General features: G+C 43.0%; 1 protein-coding gene across 4 annotated transcripts in view; it reads right to left on the reverse strand.

Annotated features, from left to right (window-relative positions):
- The window catches only part of TBL1XR1 (TBL1X/Y related 1), a 131,774-nt gene that overhangs the window by 18,478 nt on the left and 92,377 nt on the right, over nucleotides 1-20,919 (reverse strand). For 2 of the 4 annotated variants that reach the window (XM_074190955.1, XM_074190954.1), the window contains 2 exons: nucleotides 11,443-11,545; nucleotides 1,008-1,153 (listed from right to left, as the gene is read on the reverse strand). In XM_074190955.1, coding sequence (XP_074047056.1) covers nucleotides 1,008-1,153; nucleotides 11,443-11,500 — 204 coding nt within the window. In that variant the 5' untranslated portion in view covers nucleotides 11,501-11,545. Of the gene's footprint in view, nucleotides 1-1,007; nucleotides 1,154-11,442; nucleotides 11,546-18,308; nucleotides 19,203-20,919 lie in introns of those variants that run through there. The other 2 variants (XM_074190956.1, XM_074190957.1) reach the window with 2 other exon arrangements.

Below are 20,919 nucleotides of genomic sequence, written 5' to 3' on the forward strand. Positions count from 1 at the left end.
TTGATTCTTTTCAAGGTTAATTAGCTCAGGAAGAAGTCTCCTTACTTAGCGAGATTCCCCTAACCTAGATCCTAGAATGAATCTTCTTGGCAGTAAACAATATAAAAAAAGATGGTTGCCTTATTCTAAAAACATTTGGAGAAATGAAACTAAGGAATAACTTCAAATCCCATCTCTCCAGTAACAAGCCTGTATCTGATTTCCCAACAGCAAGTCCTGGTCAGGAAATGCTCTTGCCAGAGGAGCCTGCCGAGCAGAGCCAGCCTGTGTCAGAGACAGATGGGCAGGACTCTCAAGGACAGGCTCTGACTGAGTCTGTGGTTCTCCAACAAATCAGCTGACCCCCAGGATTAGCATTCCAGAAAGATTTCGCTACAGATGAATGGCCAATTCTTTAAAAAAAAAATCAAAGTCTTATTATTCAAATACAAAAATATCTTATGAAAGAGATGGCTCTTTCATTCAACACCATTTGGAACAGAGTAGTGCTAGACGCTTAGCTAAACACCTCCACCCTCTCCTCATAGACCTTATATTCTAAGTGAATAAGACAAACACAGATGATATTTAATACTACAGTGATCTTAAAACATTAGAGAGTTATGAAACAAACTACTTTGTGAGGTCTAAGGGGAAATCAGGAAAGCTTTTATGGAGAAGAAACAAAGGTATTTGGTGAGAATTCAATAGGTAAAGAAGATGGTGAAAGATGTTTTAGACTTAAGGAATTAGTTCCAATAAAGAGGCAGAGTCCAGAGCCATCTGGCTAATGTGGACAACACACAGGAGGGGTCCCATAAACATCAGGCTTGAGTCTCTACCCCCCCCACACACAGGATACCTTGCCAGTCTGACAGAGCCTTCCCCAGGTACATCACCAGAGAGTGGTAGGCATAAGCATTATCAGTAAGAAAAATGAAGTAAAGCAGATAGCAGAATATATTTAAAACATCACTTGAGTGGAATATATAGAGAAAAATCATTATATTTATAGAAAGCAACCATACCTCATTAATACTGACTTCTGCCTCTACATACTGCAGGCCTTTCTGGATGATAGAAATCAGAGCAGCAGGTGGAACCAGGGCACCATTGATATTAGACTGGCTGATATGGCTTTCTATACCAAAGGTAAATGCTGAATGAGAAAACCCTAAAGACAAGAGGAATGTCATAAGAATATATTTCCCAAGAGATTACATAATAAACAATAGGATGAAAAAAATCTTAGAACATTTTAAACAAACTACTGAAGTGAAAAATAATTATAAAACACCATAATAAATTATATTCCTAACAATAATAATTCCAATCATTTGATGAAGGATATTTATAATATGCTCATCACAATTCTATTCTCCATTCTCTTTAAAGGCTTTATTAACTTTTTTGGTAGTTACCAATCTTTAAAAAAGTTGTATGGTCTTAAGCTGATAGCTCTTACATATCAATGATAATTTTAGTAATGGAAGGGATTTGGCAATTGTCTACTGCCAAATTGTAGTTGTCTATTACAAACATTTCACTTCCCAGATGAAGAAAAACTTGAGGCTGGGGACTTTCACTGACTTGCTCCAAGTTACACTGAGCTGATAATTCATGTAAAACATTTCCATTTTATTCATACAAATCATAAAACCTACTTGGGACAATCAATGAGAATTTATTGTAATACTAATTGTGAACTAAAGGATTTGTCAAAAATAACCTATTCCCATAAACCAATTTCTTAAGAATAAAAGAAAACTGTTTTTAAGTTCTTAGAAAACCATTCGGTCCACAAACTAAATGCTAAATAATCAACGCGTTAACTACAAAAAAGTCTTGCTTATAAGATAATATAGGATCTAAAAGAGTAAGAGTGCCCAAGTGGGGAAATTCTGGCTCTCTCCTTTCAACATAGACACCAACCAGAGTACTGTAGAGCTCCAAGGGGAGAACAAGGATGAACAAAAATCCTAAATCCAGGCCAGATGGGGGGCACAAGTAGCTACAGTCTGAAGCACAATCTAAGAGAGCACTTGACTTTTTAAATGCAATTTCAGTTTTTCAAATCCAAGTACATTTAATTACTTGTTTATATAGAGCACTGTCCCTGGAGTCAGGAGGACTGAGTTCAAATCTAACCTAAGACACTTAATGATTGTCTAGCTGTGAGATCTTAGGCATGTCAATTAATCCCATTGCCTTGCCAAAAAAAAAAAAAAGAACATTGTGCATTAAAAGGGCAGTACACATCTGAAACTAAAAAACAGGAAATTCAGGGAGAAGTAATTCTCTTTACAAAAGAAGCTGGGAGTCAAAGGCATTTATTATTTTAAAATTTTAAGTAAATATTATACCATCTTAAAATAATATAATTCTCAGAAAAAGAATTATATTAAAATTTGCTTATTCCAGAATTTAATCATTTGAGCTCTTTTCAGACTGGTTGATCTCAATTTCTAAATATCCAAAGGAATACTTTGTGTCATCGATGGTTGCTAACAGTGCTAAAATAATGTCAAATATGCATTTTAAGTTAATTTCTCGTGCAACATTTAATCCACAGAATTTCAATGTGCACCTTTGAACTTCAGTCCACTCTAACCTGTGGCTCATGGTCTCACAGCACCCGGACAGGAACTCAATGTTTCATCTTGGCTTCCCATACCACCCCCTCCCCGCAAGAATAGATAGGAGGATCTTTGCTGAAAGGCAGCAGCCCTCAATATTCTGGGTTGAGCTCTGCTTTCATGTTCCCTGAATCTTGAGATCTGAGTAGTGAAGAGAAAGAAGGGAGAGAAGTGAAGAACAGAGGAAGGGAGTTGCCAGCTGGAACTGCCTCTACTCTACAAGGGCCCTGGCAAAGCCAAAAGAGAACAGGGTGACAGTGAGCATTTTAGACAGTTACCAAATGAAGTTTCAAGATGTTCTAGTATGCAGTCATTGCCCTCCTCCTCGGGGAGAGAGATAGAAATACATTATGTTAATCTTATAAAGTGCCTTTTTCTGGTCCTCCTTCCGAGCTGTACTCAACGCGTCAGTACTCTGTCCACTGCCACCTAGCTGCCCCTCTCTGTATTCTTAATACCAATAGGAGATGTCTATACATCAGTGGATAACACCAAACCACTGAATTCTTCTTCCACTGAATTCTTCTTCACATTTAAGTCCAGGGACTCAGAAGCAAGCAAGCCTAATAAGTGGTATTAAGATACTTGATGAAGAGGGATGGTTTTAGACATTCTGAATTTAAGATGCCTCCAAGACATCCGGTTTTATTTTAAAAGAACCAGTTGATGATGTGGGGTTGAAGTTCAGAAGAGACCCTGGAGTTGGATAGAGATCTGGGAGGCAATGACAGAGATGACCACTGAGTCCATGGGAGAGAAGGTTAGCAAGAAAGACAGTGGAATAGAGAAAAGTCATGACTGCCTCTGCCCCATTCTGAATTTCCCCCTACTCTCTTCCATGTATTTTCTTAATATAAGGCTTTTCTTTTAATTTCTGCTTCTTAAAATCATGGATTGTCTTTTCATCTTTACTTTCCACCCCAATGTCCTCCCCCAGTCCTCTGCCTCCCTGATCCATTCCATCAGATGCTGCTCACCACCTTCTCCTTCTCCTGGATACTCTGCATCTTCTCCAGGTAATCTAATTTTCATTTCCCCACTAGTTGTTTGACATTCCTTCTCTCTACTCCATGCCATGCCTCAATTGTGGGGTTATCATGATGGGTCTCTCTCACTCTCCCCTTCCATCATTTCCTGTGCCTTTTTCATTAGGAAGCAAATGACTTGAAAATGTATGGACCGAGTCGGTCACCATCCTGAACTTCTAACCCAACATGAGCAGGCAGGACAACATCTTGTCTTCCCAACGTCCAGGATGCCACCATTCTTCCTGCCTCTCAGCTCACTCTTTGGCAACTCTCGCTAGTCTCTTTCCCTCTGTTCCTACCACTCACACAGTCACCAACTTAAACCAGACCCTTGTCACTTCTTGTTTAGAAAACGACAACCACCTCCTAACAGCGCTTCCTGCCTCAGTCTCTCGACTCCTGACGATCCTACGGGCATTTACCAGTGACTTTCCTAAAGTACAGAACTTCTTCTCGTAGCTTATTACCTCAAGGGGGAAAAAAAGGCAAATCCCTCTGTTTGGCTATCAAAGCCCTTCATATGCTAGACCCCCCCCCCCAAGTCCCATAAGATTTCCCATTGTTCCTCATACAAGACTCTCTACCACCACCTGGGATTCATTCCCATCTCAGTCACCTGAGCTCAAGCTCCATCTGGTACATGAAGCCTTTACTGACCCTTTCAATCACTGCCGCCCTCCCCCACCCTCACTAGTATTGATGTCTTTATGTTTATTCTGTATCTATTCTTTCTATAAATACTTGTCTTCCCCACTGAAATGTAAACCACATTGAGAGTAAAGATCATTGTAGCCACAGTGCAAATCTAATGAATTTATTGGTTTGACTTTTCTCTTAATTGTTTCTATCTCACCAAACACCGATCTCCCACAATTTTCACTACCCACCCATCTCCATTCAAAAATCACTCACATGTTGGTGAATGTCGCTGAAAGATGCCACACAACCAATCACTGGGCCCACTACAGACTTACTACTCTCAACTGGGTCAACAATGCTACAAAGAAAGCCCTAATTCTTCTCTACAGCAGCTCCAAAACCTGTTACCTAGTTTTCCCCTTTCTTCCTCTGAAGATACCTTTCCTCCTCCTTTACTGAGGAAAAAAAAACTTTTCTCCTTTGAGCTCCCACTTTCTCTCATATTTTCATCTCAAAACCCCTGACATCATCCCTCTTTCCCATTCTACCCTCCTTTATCCAAATTGATGGGGGTGGTGGGGGCAGCCCTTCTCCATTTCAAATCCAATATTACTATTTGTATTCTTAATCCTCCACAATCAACCCCCCTAATCTTCACAGCCTCTGTCTCTGCATACAAACTGGCCAGCCCTTCCTCCTCCTTAGACTTTCACTTACTCCTCCTCCTCCACTACTACTACTACTACTACTACTACTACTACTACTACTACTACTACTACCACCACCACCACCACCACCACCACCACCACCACTCCCTATCCCTCACTCTATCAGGACTGTACACTCTCTCCCTTATTCATAGATAAATTATTAGAAAAATCTATTTACTACTCACTTTGCATTTATCTTCTTTTTCTTCTCAATACCTTGCAAGCTGGCAGACTCAACTGAAACTGTTCTCAAGTTACCAATGATGCCTTAGTTGCCAAAGCCAATATCCTTCTCAGATCTCCTCCTTGACCTCTCAACAGCCTCCGATGCTGGGGATTTCCTCCTCCTTTAGCTTTTCAGTGAGGATCCCTCTGGTCCTTCTACCTGCTGGACAGCCCTACTCAAAGTCTTTTGCTGTCAAGTCGTCCATGTCCCAAACCCCACAAGAACTACCTCAAGACTTTGCCTTCTGTTTCTATGTGTTCAGATCCTACAGCTTCAATGCTTATTTCCACACAAAACCAAATCCATCTGCCCCTTCCCAAGGGCTCTGCATCTCCCCTTGCCCATAGGACATGTCCCTCTAGATGGTTGGGAAATATAAAAACAGCTCATTCGCTGCATTCTCCCCTCCCCCACCCAACTAAGCTAATCAGCTGCCAGCTCAGTCAGTCCTCCTTCCACCCCAGCGGCCCGGCCTGGACTCTACCAGGATGCCAACATTGACCTCCTCAATCGTATTCCTGACTCTAGTTTCTCCTCTCTTCAGAGGATCCTGCCCGGAGCTCCCAAGGTCCTCCCCTACAGTACAAGGGAGACATTCATGTTCAAAGTGCAGCCCCAGCCTCCCTTTCTGTCCTAGAACCCACCACTGCCCTCTGCTCCAGGGGTCCCCATGGCCCAGCAGCAGCCCCCAAACCACTCAGGGGGAGATTTCAGTTCATAATTGAGACTGAACACCATCTCTGGCTAACCGGGGAACTCGGCCCTGTGCCAGGACCTGCATACCCCTGGATTGCTCAGGGTCTGGGATGTCCCTGGTGCCCTGTCTCGCTATCTTCAGGGGCCTGCAGAGGCCTGGGCAGACAGAAGGAGCTCACAGACCCTTGACTGACTCAACTCCCAACTTGACAATATTTCTAATTTCAAGGGCTGCCACGCAGTGTGAGCTGTGAAGACATCTCCTAGGACCAGTGATACGTGCAAGGAAGGTCTGAGGCTGGTGCAATTAAAGTTTGCCAGGGTCACCAACAGTCAGTTTCTGAAAAAATAACTTTTTTCTTGATTCTTTGGCTTTGTGAAGAATATCTACATTTTTTATTTTATTTTTAAAATTTTATTTATTCAAGGCAATGAGGTTAAGGGACTTGCCCAAGGCCACATAGCTAGGCAATCATTAAGTGTCTGAGGCTGAATTTGAACTCAGATCCTCCCGACTTCAGGGCCAGTGCTCAAACCACTGCGCCACCTAGTTGCCCCCCACAACATCTATTTAAATAAAACTATTTGGGATTAATTTTTAAGCTTTCTTTGATGACATCACTAAATGCCAATGTTTGCTCAGTCTCACAGGCTCCCCAGCACTTGGGAGACTTAGAAAGCACACAGATGCCGGACCAGTCCCCGGCTGTGGCCTCTGCGGCCCACCCGCAGCAGCTGCAGGGAGCTCCTCTCCGAGCTGCCCGGTCGGCCGAAGCTGAAACCAGTGATCTCAGCCCATTAGCAGCTGCTAAATAAGAGTCTGAGAAAGCTGCACTGCCTGGTCCATGCAGCTGCTGAGAATGGCGGCTCCACGAGGGCTGGCCTGCACAACCAGTATGGACAAAAAGACTCATTTTTAAAGGAAAATTTGAGGTTGACCTGTACACTAGGTTGGCATCCTTGCAAGTAGACTAAGGGAAGTAAATACAACCACCTTGTACAAATCAAAACCCAAAGGACTATTCTTCTGAAAAATAATAAATAAGATATAGAATTCCTTTGATAACGTCAAAATGGGCTCTCAACTTTGATTACATCAAGAAATGTTTTCTTAAATTCAACTATTCATTTAGTTCTAAAGACTAAAATATTTCATTTCCCAAAACTGTCAAGGAAATTCTAAACAGAGGACTTCTGGAGATGTCTGTATGCCACAGCAGCTAGTTCTAAAACAACAAATTAATTTTAAACTTCAGGGTTGGGGAGGGGGTGCTAAGTCTGCTCAAACAGCCAATTTAAGATTACATCTTATACTAGGCTTAAAAAAAAGGTCAAATAGTTCAAATACAATATCGAGAGTGGTGCAAAAAATTAAAAAAAAAGAAATCTACAAATGGCCAAATACAAAAACCATCAGTGACAGTTTTTAAAAATTATTTTGAAAAAATAAGTTCAAAGCAAATTTATTCTAGCAGAGATAAACAATGCAGAAGTCTGATTTGCAAATCAGAATTTAATACAAAAGTCGTCATGTTCATCAGCTATTAAGACAATCAAATATGTTCATGACACCCTTATGGCAGACATTAAAGACAGTACAGCAGATAAAATCAATCTTTGCTTACTATATTTTGGCACATCATATACATACTTTATGTGCTATAATTTGTCAAGCCACCACAAAAAAATGTCAAGCCCAGTGCTAGGAAATAGGAAAAATTTGACTATTGTGAGGGGTGGGGTGGGGTGGGTGTAAAGAAGTCCTGATGACTCCACAGAAGCAAAGGAGAAGAAACAAACTCAATCCCTGCAGCTTTTATATTTAAAGGACACCTAAAGAGTTTGTAGATTCCATATGAAGTAAGACATTTTTTAAAAACAGAAGGAAAAGGTGATGACTAGTTATTAGGATTCCCTGATGGTTACATGATCTATGATTCTATGAAACATACTCAATCCCTGCAGCTTTTATATTTAAAGGACACCTAAAGAGTTTGTAGATTCCATATGAAGTAAGACATTTTTTAAAAACAGAAGGAAAAGGTGATGACTAATTATTAGGATTCCCTGATGGTTACATAATCTAGGAACACAATTATAATCCAAGGAACAATTCCTTGAAGTTTCAATGACTCAAAGATTTGGATAGGAAAACCTATTCCAAAAGCTATTATTACACTGGATCTCCAGTTGAGAAGAAAGACTGAAAAAAGATGTAGTTAGATAAAACTGCAGTGAATCCTATTGAAGAAAGTTGATAATATGGAATGTACAATGTTTTTGAATGTGTGTACTCACATCTATACATTAAAATGTAATTTTTCAAAAAAGTCTGTAGCTTCAACAGAACAAATCTTCAAGTCCTAGTGAAAACATAAGGTTCACCCTAATTTAATAACACAAGCCACAGACAAAAACAATCTGAACAGCTGCACTCCTTAAAGAGACATGATATTGCACAGTGATATTACCCTGTCAGGTTAACAAAGCACTTTTCTCCCAACTCCAGGAGATAGCCCATCATCAGTGGTGAAATTAATTATTTAAGGTTTCTTTCCACTGGAATACTTGTACTTAATATAGTAATTTAAATGGCAAAAAAGGGGGAGGGGGAATAAATAGGTTAATAACTTGTGTCAGAACCTAAGATCTTTATATAGCTAAAAAAAAAAAGAGCTTGCTGACATGTTCCTCTAGCAGTTTTCAGTTTGTCTCAAAGGGTTAATAGACAACTCTGCCAAAATGCAAGAGGTAGAAGAGAACTTAAGATTTTTCAGTCTTTAAATTCAGGTCCAAATTTTTAGTATAAGGATTCTCTACCTGCTAAACTCAGCAATGTTAACTAAATTAATTAATTTTCTTGCTTGTTTTTTTTAACCTTCAATCAATTACTCTAAAAGATGGATAACAGCAGAACAGAATTGATTTCATCATACAACATATAAGGCTGCCCTCATCAACAATGCATAACCAAGTTTCATCATTAATACATTAAAACTAAATTCCATCACAAAGTTACCAATCTTCTCTATACAGTTTGGCCAATAATATGGCAGTTCCCAGGGAAAAAAAGGTCTCCAAATGTACATTTCTGAGTCATGGTTTCTGTGTAATCAACACAATTGGATGTTCAAAATAAAACAAAAACAAAACAAAACAAAAAAAAGCATAAAAAAACAGAAACAAAGAACATAAGATCACTTGGATCTTATATATAACTAGAAGCAGATCACCAGAAAGGAGCTGATCGGAATATGGATTGGCTGTCCACAATTCAGTCAAATTTACTGTAGGTGTGGCTCAAAGCTAAAGGTAGGCCTCACCTGCAGTTCCATCCTGTATGCATTCATCTCCCTGCTTGACGACTCTTTACCATTCTCATAAGCCATAGCACAAACTCCAGAAATAATTTCTAAATGAATTCCTCATTGTTCCCCATCTCATCCCAGCACAAATAGGATTGTCCATTCATTCCATCCAGCTTACATCTACCTTTCACTCCATCTCATTTCCTAACTTTATGATGGACTTACTTGACAAATATTTACTGAGGCTATCACAGTGTAAAATACTCTTATCTTGCTTGTTCAAAATATTCCTACCTTTTTCTTTACTCCTAGCTATTCCTAATACTCTCATCTCTAGTCTCCTCACACAAGGCAGAGCCTAAGTGGCAGTCCTTGGGTCCATGCGATACAAAATGACAGATGACAAATTCTATTATCTCGTAGGAAAAAAAACGTTGTAACAGGATTTGGTCTTCAACCAAAGTCGTGATACTGAACCATCTCTGAGGAGGGCCAAGAACAGAATGGAGAGTCAACTTCCTTAGTCTGTTGATTCATTGTGTGGTACAGCATAGTAACTAAAACAGGGGCACTGCAGCCAAAGACAAAACAGCCACCCATCAACATCCAAAGTGGTCATCTTGGTCATGGGGCCTGGCCCCATGATTTTTAAACTAGCCAGAAGCATGCAATATAAAATTTCTTTGGGTACATGCTGACAAGGGTCTTTAAGCTGTTTGGAGAAAGAGGCTTCCCAACTAATGAATAAATAAGCTTTTCAATGTCTGTTAACTTGTTATGTGAAAACTCCCTGGGCCTCAGAGGCGTTCTCTTTCTGCATCTGAGAGCAGAAGTCGGCCACCTCTGGAGCGGGGCAGGCTGGCCTTGCGCCTGCTGCTGTCCATCCAGGGCACTCCTGCGTCTTAACTTCTAGGCCGGCTTCCCTCTGAGGTTCACAGGCACAGAAGCCTTCCCATCTTCCTAATTCCTTGGGGGGATTGAGTTTATCTCACATTTACTAGCTATTTTGGAAATTTGAGGCCCAAATTAGGTTTGAATATAATGTGTTGGCTATCCCTACATTTTGATGTACATCCTATTTCAAATACTGTGGCCACTTTAATCAAGACACAGTTTTTGGAACAACCTTCAGAGAAGCTACCAAAAAAATTGGGAAGAGTCCATTTCGGAAAATGCGGGGGGGGGGGGGGGGGGGGGGGGGAATGAAAGGGAGAAGAAAAGGAATGTGCTGAGGTGAGAATATCTGGGGACTGTTCACTTGCCTAAAGTCAAATGCAAATTTCCCCCCTAGCTCTGCAGTCCTCAATTCCCCTACTCCTACACTGTATTAAGCCAAAGCTGAAAAAGTTCATCTTTTTCTAAGGACAGTAAAGGCTGCACAAGGCTGCACAATCTCCAGGGTCCTACTCCTTAAAAATCAAACTTTTAGCTTTGGGGGTCTGAGCTAGAAGATGATTTCCCCCTAAATGCCCAGTCCAAACTCTCCCACTGCCCCTAAGTTGTTTCCAAGCACCTGCTACTGAAGGCCTTTGAAAACTCCCTTCTCTTCCAGTGGCAGCAACTCTCTCTGGACTCGATTCTCCCCAGAAAAGGGGGAGAGGCCTCAAGAGAAGAGGGACCAGGGCCTCCTCATGCCCTTGACAGATGGGGTGATGAAGAAGAAGCCGAGGCCCCAACCCAGGCCCAGGGCTCTCTCTGACCAATGTCCACATCCATGTCTACACTGAAGCTGACAGGATGGACACCTGATTTGGTTTCCTGTATTCCTCCATACTTGAGGTTTGATGATTTAACTCGAGGAGATAATATGGAAAAATGCCAGTGCATTGAGGAGCACACAAGCCCAGCACCTGGTCCATGCTCATTCTTCTCAAAATTGGCAGAGGATTCTGGATAAAGGTGGCCCAGAAAACAGCAGCTTTAGGGGGAACAAGCATCTAAGAACATCTCCCAATTGGATCAAAAGCAAAAAAGTCATCTTTAAACTGGGAAAACCAACATTTTTGTGACAAATATATGCCTGAGATAATTCCAATATATTTGAAAGAGTCAGAGAGTTAAACCATGCACTAGTACATAGGCTAAAAATGAATGGCAGTCCATTCACTGGAGAAACATATCAAGTGGAACAATTTGGACTGGTACAGATGTCAAATGCATGAAAGATGATTGAGAATATTAAAGGAATTTGAGGCCTATTTATTCCATATAAATACTCACCTGACTCTTGCAAGTATCTATATACCAAGAAGTTGACCTCATCACTGCTTATACTCATCTTTATTCCCACTTAAACCATGAGGTCACAACACAGGATATAACCCTAAAAATAAAACAAAGCAAATTATTTTCTCAATCATTATAAAACAATGTAAGAAATTATAAAAAACTTCTAATTTAATTGAAATAAGATGAAAGTTATCTAACATCTATTAACAAACGCTAATGTACAAAGTAACTTTAGAATAACGTTTAAGAAATTACATAACCAAGCCTCAACCGTTTACCATCTCTCCTTCCCCTTCCTTCCCCAAGATCAATCAATGGCACATGAAGTGTTGATATAAACAAAAAGATTTCAAATGGTTGCCAAAAGGACATCTGGAGATACTTCTATAATTTTGTTGTTGTTGTTCAGTTGTTGGGTTTTCTTGGCAAAGATACTGGAGTATCTTTGCCACGTTCTTCTACAGTGGATTATATAAACAGAGGTCAAGTGACTTCCAGGATCACACCACTAGTGAGTATGAACTGAAGTCTTCCTGATTACATTAGCACAAACCCTAAATGATAGGGAAAACAACCTTTTTTCCTCATTAGAAAAATGTCATGAATTAGAATAATTAAAATACACTAGCCTTGCATTTTGTGAAAATATGGGTAAAACCATGTAACATAAAGAACTATCCACTGAATCACCCTTAGTCACATTGAAGAATTGTTTTAAGAAATAATATGTGTCTTAGAGTACAAACAGAAAAACTTACTTAAATTTGCCTCTCCCAGATCAAACACTCCCAGATACTCCCTTCTTTATCCCTTTATGAATGGATTCAACAAAAGTTAAAGAACCCTTAAGATTAAAAGGTGAAGTCAAATGATCTTGGCATGGCTATTGTTATATACTTTAGCAAAATTAGTCCAAGTTTTATCACTTGTACAAAAATATTCATAGAAGCCCTGTTTGTGGTGGCAAAGAAATGGAAATTAAGTGAATGTCCTTCAGTTGGGGAATGGCTTAGCAAACTGTGGTATATGTATGTGATGGAACACTACTGTTCTATTAGAAACCAGGAGGGACGGGATTTCAGGGAAGCCTGGAGGGATCTGCATGAACTGATGCTGAGGGAGATGAGCAGAACCAGAAAAACACTGTACACCCTAACAGCGACATGGAGGTGATAATCAAACGTATGGACTTCAGTGCAACAACCAGGGACAATTTGGGGCTGTCTGAAATGGAGAATACCGTCTGTATCCAGAGAAACAACTGTGGAGTTTGAACAAAGAGCAAAGACTATTACCATCAATTTAGGAAAAAAAGTTCTTATTATGCAATTTTGCTATCTCTTATACTTTATTTTGCTTCCTTAGGGATATGATTTCTCTCTCATCACATTCAACTAAGATCAATGTATACCACAGAAACAATGTAAAGACTAACAGCCTGCCTTCTGTGGGGGGGGGTGGGGGGAGGCAAGATTAGGGGGAAAATTGTAAAACTCAAAATAAACAAATTTTTCTTTTATTTAAAAAATGACTCCAAGTTTTAGAGACACCAAAAAATAACAATGGATGGAAAATGTAATAAATTATCAGACAAGCATAAGTTCTTCAAAGTACAACAATTCAGTTTTACTTTCTCAGGCACACTGTTTAGAACTGGGACTTGTCTTCCAGAGGCAGTCATGCAACCATACACATCCAGCCACAAAAGATAAGAGGTATATTTATTTTCACAAAGGGTTGGTAGAATTCAGCAGTCTGCCCTGTAATGGTGATGAATGATGGAAATTATCAGCAAAAAACTTTGTAACGAACATCCATCTGATCCTCACAACCACAGGGAGAGTGACTCCTTCAGGGTCATATAGCTAATGTCTGGGACCAAATTAAACTCGACTCTTCAAGCCCTGTGGCTCTGTAGGGTCCTCTTCAAGAGCCCTATCACACAATTCAAGAGAGATGCTTCCTGGGGCCTGGAAGACAGGCCAAAAGGAAAGATCCTTGTCAATGTTAAGCTGAGAAGTTTTTATTTTCTTTAAAAGACAAAAGGAAGTCACTAGGAAACTGAGGTTCAGGGATGAGAAGTGACTGGCCCAGTCGGTGTCCAACAGAGGCTTTGGGGCTTTCCGGACTCCAGACTCCGGGCCCTCACCAAGGACTATCCAGAGCAACTGCTCCCTTACATCTGGAGACCCTGGCTGGCTGGAATCAGGGGCCCCGGACCATGTCTCAGAGAAAAAGCAAAGATTTTTAAAAAGGATAAAGACATATCAGAGGCATTCAACAGAATATTCCCCACACACACACCCACCAAAAAAGAAAAAAGTCTTGATCAGCTTCATTTCTTTACTAACTTATCTGGGAAAAAGAGCAACCTACTGTCTGAAGTGCTGGGGGGAAGGAAGAGGGTTGCCCTGCTCTCCCCTCCCCAGTTTCTTGCTTCCAAGAGCCCCCTTAAGAGAGGCAAAGTGAATGAATGGTTACGGGAGGGTCACTCTCCCAAGTGACATTCAATTATATTCTCGGAGGTCATTTCAAACTGCTTCCCACAACCATCTCGTCTTGGGTGTTCCCTGACATGATGATAAATGAATTTATTCTCAACTTCGGAAAATGATCAGAGAGGCGTTAAACTCAACATTAGGAATACAACAATGAATAAGGCAGATTCCCGTCCTCTAGGGGCTTCTTTCTTCATGTTTTATGGGCAGAGTTTTAGAGGAGCTCACTTCTCTGAGGTTAGTTTCCTCATCTGTAAATGAGGCTAGCTGTTCACAAGTCCCTCCTAACTCTAAATCCTGTAATCAATGATTCCCCTCAACATCCCAGAGAACAAAGAAACACCTAATAAACTTTTGGAGGCAGCATTGGAAATAATCATGTTCAAAGATCCTAAGCAACTTGCACAGGTCTCCAAAGAGCCTGGCATGATCAATTAGTTCATAATCAAGGCTTATCAGGTGGATCACAGCATGAAGGTCACTTTGGGAAAGTAAAAGTTACCACTTCTCAGGGAAAAAGGACAGATATTACAAAATCTTAATGATCTCTTCGTCCAGTTCCACTTTAATTTGATTAGGCAGATACCTATTCCAAGTCTTTGTAGCCTAGTTTATTTGTATACTACCCCCATACCAAATAAGTTAGAATCTTATCAATATACATGCACATAAACATATTATCTTCTTATAATTTGTTTTGAAAAGAGTTCTCTACCCTTATCTTACTAAAACAATTTTGTCCAAAAGCAATCTGAAGGGACATTTGAGGAATTTACAACACAGCTAGAGCTCTAAGCTTCAATTTTAAAAGTTTCTAAGCTACCGGTTTGAAAGTTTCATCACAAAATTATTAGTCACACCCCAGGAGATAAAGAATGTATTAAGCAGTCACAATAACTATCACTGAATTTCAACTTCCTAGCGGCCTACAAGTGTAGAAAGAACTTTTAAAAACAATCATTTCAATTCCCTCCAACCAGCGATGGCAAGGCTGTAACCTATCAACACTATTTAAATACTGTTCCATCTTACTTAAAATTTTTGGACTTGTAAACTCATTAACTGGCCCAGTTATCTAGCTGATCCTCACCATAGCCACCAGAAGAAGGAGGCCCAGGTATTTTCACCCCCCCATTTTAGGGGTACAGAGCTCCAGCACCACAAGACTTCCTCCCACACTGGAGACTCTTTGTTCCCAAGAGCCCACCCCAGCCTGGCCTCCTGGGCCCTTTCCCCTCGTCTTCAGCCTTGCAGCCTGACCAGACCCCAAGATGGCCCAAAACGAGCCCCCATCGCCCCACTCTTCCACCTCTGCCCGGCTGTGCCCCTGCCTAGAATGCCCCTCCAGGATAGCCTGGCTTCCTTCTAGGACCAATTCAAACCCCGCCTCTACAAGCAGCGTGGCCCTCCCCTCCTTCTGGTGCCTTCAAGCTTGTGTTCCACATGGTTTCCCCACTGGGCAGTGAGCTCATTCAGGGCCAGGATCGGCTTTTCCTTTCTTCATCTTCCCTACATTCTGCAGTGTCTGGATGCCTGCCCCAGACCACTGAGAACCCCAAGGAGATCCCAAAGCCCTTCCTCTCGGCTCTCTCTTCTTTCTGCCAGCTGTCATCACCTCTCACCTGCACTGACGCAATACCCTCCACACTGACCTTCCTAACCAAAGTCTCTCCCCAATCTGAGCCAACTTCCCGACAACTGATAAATGATTTTCCTGGAGTAAAAGTCTCATAACCATGCTTTCCTAAGACCAGTCTCTGCTTGATGGCCCTCCTGCACAGGCTCTGTGGACCTCACAAGCATCTGCCTTGCCTCTTCCTCCTCCACAGAGATGGGCTCTTTAACCATTCTAAGGCCATTTCATCAATTCTTAGGGTTTCAATCATAATTTCAATGACCCAAAATCTACCTCCTAAGCAAAGTTGAGAAGAGGGTGAGTAGATGACCATCAGCTGCTAAATCCTGTTAAGCCCACCTCTACCATATAACCCACACACTCCCAATGTAATTCGGGTCTTCATGACCTTTGGGCCTAGGAGTCTCTTTCAAATAAAAATCAGATTGAGTTACTCTGGGTATTTTGTTCTAGAAAATGGGAAAGGCAGCTTGGATGAGAAATGGCTTGGGGGAGGGAATCATGAGTTTTCTGCTAATCAGCTTTTTGGGAGTTAGGCCTAAGGCAAGGTATTCTCTGAATATCAGAGATCCACTTTAATCAATATATTATTTTTACTTCCCCAATATAAAAGAGATAAAGTTAACAACAATCTGAGAAAGCTGTAGGGGGCAGATTAGGTTCACCCACAGAGCTGGAAGCCCAGTGAGCTTAGGGAGGCTAAGTGACTTGCCCAAGGTCATACCAACAGAAGCCCAGGTTGGCTGGAGCTTGGGCTCCAGGCTTAGCACCAGGTCCCCTCCACAGCCGGCAGCGGCTCTTCTGGGAGTTTCTTTGGTGAAGGGTCAACTAACCCGGGGACGTGCCTCCCTCCAGACCAATGGGCTTGGCTTCCAAGGTTCCTTCTGAGGCCAGTGAGTCTGGGAAGCTGAGGTTTAAGTCATCTGACTTTCTACACAACACTCTTTAAGAAATGCCTTTCCAACACCTACAACTGGGCTCTATCCCAAAGGATAGCTGTCAACGTGGCTCAGCCCATGCTTTCCCATAGGAGGCTGCTGGACGGCCAAGGACCCTGCCTCGAAGCTGTGGCTCCACTATCACTCACCTCTGGAAGAAAATAAAGGGAGAGGGGAATTCTGTGCTGAGATGCTGCTTCTCTATTGATGGGACTGCCACGACTTTTATATTTATCCCTTAAACAAGTGATCACTTACTGACCATTTGATTACATTTATTTCTTCCTCTCTATCTCCAGAGTTCCATCAGGAAAATTACTGACCAACCACGAGATACCGAGAATGAACTTCCACCTTAGAGGACACTCTAAGAACAGAGGATGGAGGAAAAGGAGAGGTGCCCCCTTCCCCACCCCAGACCCCGATGTATCTGGCCAAGGACCTATTTATAGTGAATCTTAAACCTTCCCCCTCACTGACAAGAGCACCACAGACTTGAAGCCCACCCTCAATTTATCAACCTATCAGACCCATCCTCATTCCCTCTGTGCAGGTCGAGGTGTCATCATCTAGCCTGGGCTGTTGCAATCCCCCCTCCCCAATTCTATCTGCTCCACTAACTCCCTATCACATATTCTTGACATATCCCGGATCCCTTTCTCCCATACATTCTTAGATAATCTAGTTCCAGTGCCTACCTGGGCATCATCTAGTCTGCAATCTCCCACCCCTGGAAGGCCCTGCCCCCCCATTTCCACTCTTGGCTCCCCTAGTTTATCAGAGGCCCCCGGGCCAGGGCTCTTTCTACCAGATGACTCCCCTACCCTGCTTGGGAGTCTTTATTTTCTTCTTTAACCGGAGCTCACTGGTGGAGCTCACCGTGGGTAACCTGGAGATGGTAGTGGGGCACGTCCCAGACTGGACAGCAGATACACACCGAGCTCTCCTCAGGGAGGCTGCCTCGGGGACTTGTGGGGGAGCACCACCAAGGTCTTGGACACAGCAGCAATTTCATTTGCTCCAGGCAGAGGCGCAATGAGCTGCCATTTTACAAATGAAGGAAAGGGATCCAAGAAGCCGCAAATGACTTGCCAACCATCACAAACCTAGGAAGCAGAAAAGTTGGGATTTGAACCCAGGCTTTTCTGACCCAAGTCAGCAAGTTAAAAAATTTTAAAAGTTAACTATTCTTGTGAGCTCAAAAGAAAATGACCAAATGTTCAAATTGACTAATGTTCGGAAAGGAACGTCAAAAATATTTCTAAAGAAGTTGTTTTGAGAAAGTTTCACCCAAACAGACAAAATAAAGCTAGGTCTATCAGTCTCCCTAAGGCCAAGCCGAGGTCCAATGGGTGGCGGAGTCAGAAACCTCAGGAGCTCTGGCAGGGCAGCACAAGCCCTGGGTCTATTCTGACCTCCCAGTCTATAGCCCAGTGAGGAAGCCACAGCGGCGCAAACAGGACTCACGGCTCTTCCCCATGGGTCCCTCCACACCAGAGAGCTCACAACAGCTTTGGGAAAGAGCCAGACCGCTGGGCAAGTTCCAGTCTTTAAGTCATAAGACCTCCAGCCTTGTGGAACAAACCCACCCTGGCAGGCCACTAAAAGGACTAAGGAAGACAAGGGGTGATAGGTCTGGGATGACCAAGATGAGCATGAGGTACATGCCTGCCCCAGATGCCATTCTCTGGAAGGGCATCCTGAAGGGTACCGGCTAAGAGGGTCTTGTAAGCAGTGAACCCGAGCTTATTAATGCAAGCCCAACAGCAGCTATGGGTTGTTTACCTGTAAGGGTCTTGCTGACAAGGTGGGGGGCACTTGTATCTCTGCATAACAGGGCTGAAAACATCCAGCCATACCATCGTGGCCCCACAAAGCTCAAAGTGAATGCGTTTAAAGGTCATTTTTCCCCAAGGAGTTTAAGTGGTTCAGATTCTTCAATAGTGAAGGGCGGCTACTATTACAAAGAGGGTTCCTTAGAAAGTGAGGAGTTACAGAAAGGTCACAAGCCCAAGTCTGGTCTTTGGCTCAAACTTTCCCTATGAAGGTCAGTGGTGACCACATTCAAAGGACAATGGCCTGGGAGTATGAACACGAGCTAATGGGGAAGGGGATGCAAGGACAGGCATGGAAACCTCGGCTGAGATCCCACAGAGAGGGAGCTCCTCTGCCAAGAGGATGAGGACACAACAGGCAGCCGCCTCGCCTGGGCTGGCTCCCTGACTTCCGGGCCACCATCTGCGGGACACTCGGCGTGTGCCTTGCCATAGCAGCCATTCAATGGGCTCCCCAAAAGATAAAAGGTATCTCCATCCTGTTCAAGGTTCAGAGCCACGTGGACAGTAACACAGACTCCAGAAAAATGTTCCCTCAGATGGAGCCGAACGCCAGGCTGGCAGCCCCCGGGCAGCATCCGAAGGAATGCTCCATTCGGTTACCAGCTATAACGTAACCCAGTGAGAAAGAGCTGGGCTCTAAAATGCTGAAGAAAATGTTGGCTGGGGACAGGAGTGGGCTCAGGGGCAGCTGCCATGGGGGCACGCAGGAAGTGGCCCATCACGAGAATCTGCAGAAGCTTGTCGGTTATGACTGTTAGCTCAAGGGCATCGCGTCTTTAGTGTTCCGGCACCTGCTTCTCAAGAGCAACCCTAAAGAGGACATCACAGTATGATTTACGATTCTCACCTGGGTAGTAACTACAGGTAACACTGACAAAGTGCTTCCAGCCACATACTGGGAGATGGACACACAGAAATCTGTCTTGTTCTCCTTGGTTACCTGAGGCCCTTCCTCCTTCCCTCCACACTTCCCAGACCAGTTGGTTTTCCCCAGTTAAATGTTTCTCCTGGTTTTTGTTTTAGAAGAAACCTAAGAGAAGTAGCTCTTAACCTGGGATTACTTGTTTGTATTTTTAGTTATATTTGAATATTACTGGTCTCCTTTGTAAACCTATGCATTTTCTTTTTTAAGCATTCTGCCGAGGGAGTAATCAAGTCTGACATCTCCCCCTCGTTTTACAGATGAAACAACCCTGGTCCTCAGAGGCTGGGGGAGTTGCCCAAGTTTCCCCCACCCCTTAAGTTCAGTCCGGGCCTCCCGGTCCGCCCCAGAACCTCTCCTCCTCCCTTCAGGGTGCGACCCCTGCTCCCCCAGAAGGCCAGCGAGGCTGCCCCCGGCCCAGACCTCTCCCGACTCCACACCGAGCACTCTAGCTGCGCCACATCCCCACTGCCTAGGGTCCCCTTGTGTGGTGAGGCCTCTGCCGCTGCTGTTTCATGGGCTCTGAGGCCAGACTTGAACTCAAGGGGGGGATCCTGATCCCCTCCACTGTGCCATCTGGCTGTTAATATAACACAAATACCTCTTCATTATAAACACACGTGTCCTAAAAATAAGTTTCAGTGCTTAATTCTACATTGAAACTTATTTCGTTAGGAAATTAGATTATTAACTATGTGTTTATTTTGAGAAGAATAGAACAAATTTTAAGAATTAGGAGAACAAAATAAGGAAAATTTAAGTTACTGGAAACTGGAAGATCACCTTTGATCGCCAGTCTTAATTTAGCCACAGCAGTAAGCAAATGGTAGATCCTGCCTCCCCTGCTCTTACCGAGGTGAGCAGCTGGGCACCAGAGACCAAGTCTGTCTCCACATAGCGCTACAAGGAGCCGGAAACCGGGCCAACAACCAGAGAGCCTCTCTTCCTGGACGCTCTTCTCTCCCGTTTCTCTACCCCCTGCCTTCCACAGGTCATCACCCACCACAGCACGGCGCTGAGGAATCCTCAGATTCTGTCCTCTTTTTTCCTTCTCATCTACATGCATAATGAAGGACATTACCTCTACGCAGATGATACACCGACCCAGATTCAGTCACTATGAAGCTCCAGTCCATACCACCAACTGCCTAGATGTCCTAGATGTATTTAAAAATTTCTAGATCCCAAACTGAACTCGATAACTTCCCATCAAGATGCTCTTCACTCCCAACATCTCCCTCCGTTGATCCAAGGCACCAGCACCTCCAGCCCACCAGTTTTCTAGACTCCCACCTTTGGCATTATTATCCTCCACATCAGAGATGATTGGGCACCAGATCCTGCTATCCCTGACTCCACATTTGGTCCCTCACCTCCACTCCCAACAGTTGGACCACCTTAGTTCCGGTGTCCCTCACCTCTTACCCAGCCTGTGGAGGCCCAGCCAACTACTCAGCAAACAGGCTTCCCTAAATAACCCTCTCCTCAGTCGAATCCAGGCCCCCTCCTCTTTGGCTGTTAAAGCCCTTCATTCCCTGGACCCCATTTTTCCAACTTCATTGGAAATCACTTGCTCATCTTCCATTTCAGTCACCTTGGCATTCTCTCTTTGCAGGAGATGTGCAAAGAAGGTATC

This window comes from Macrotis lagotis, chromosome 6, assembly GCF_037893015.1.
Source record: "Macrotis lagotis isolate mMagLag1 chromosome 6, bilby.v1.9.chrom.fasta, whole genome shotgun sequence".
Lineage (NCBI taxonomy): Eukaryota > Metazoa > Chordata > Mammalia > Peramelemorphia > Peramelidae > Macrotis > Macrotis lagotis.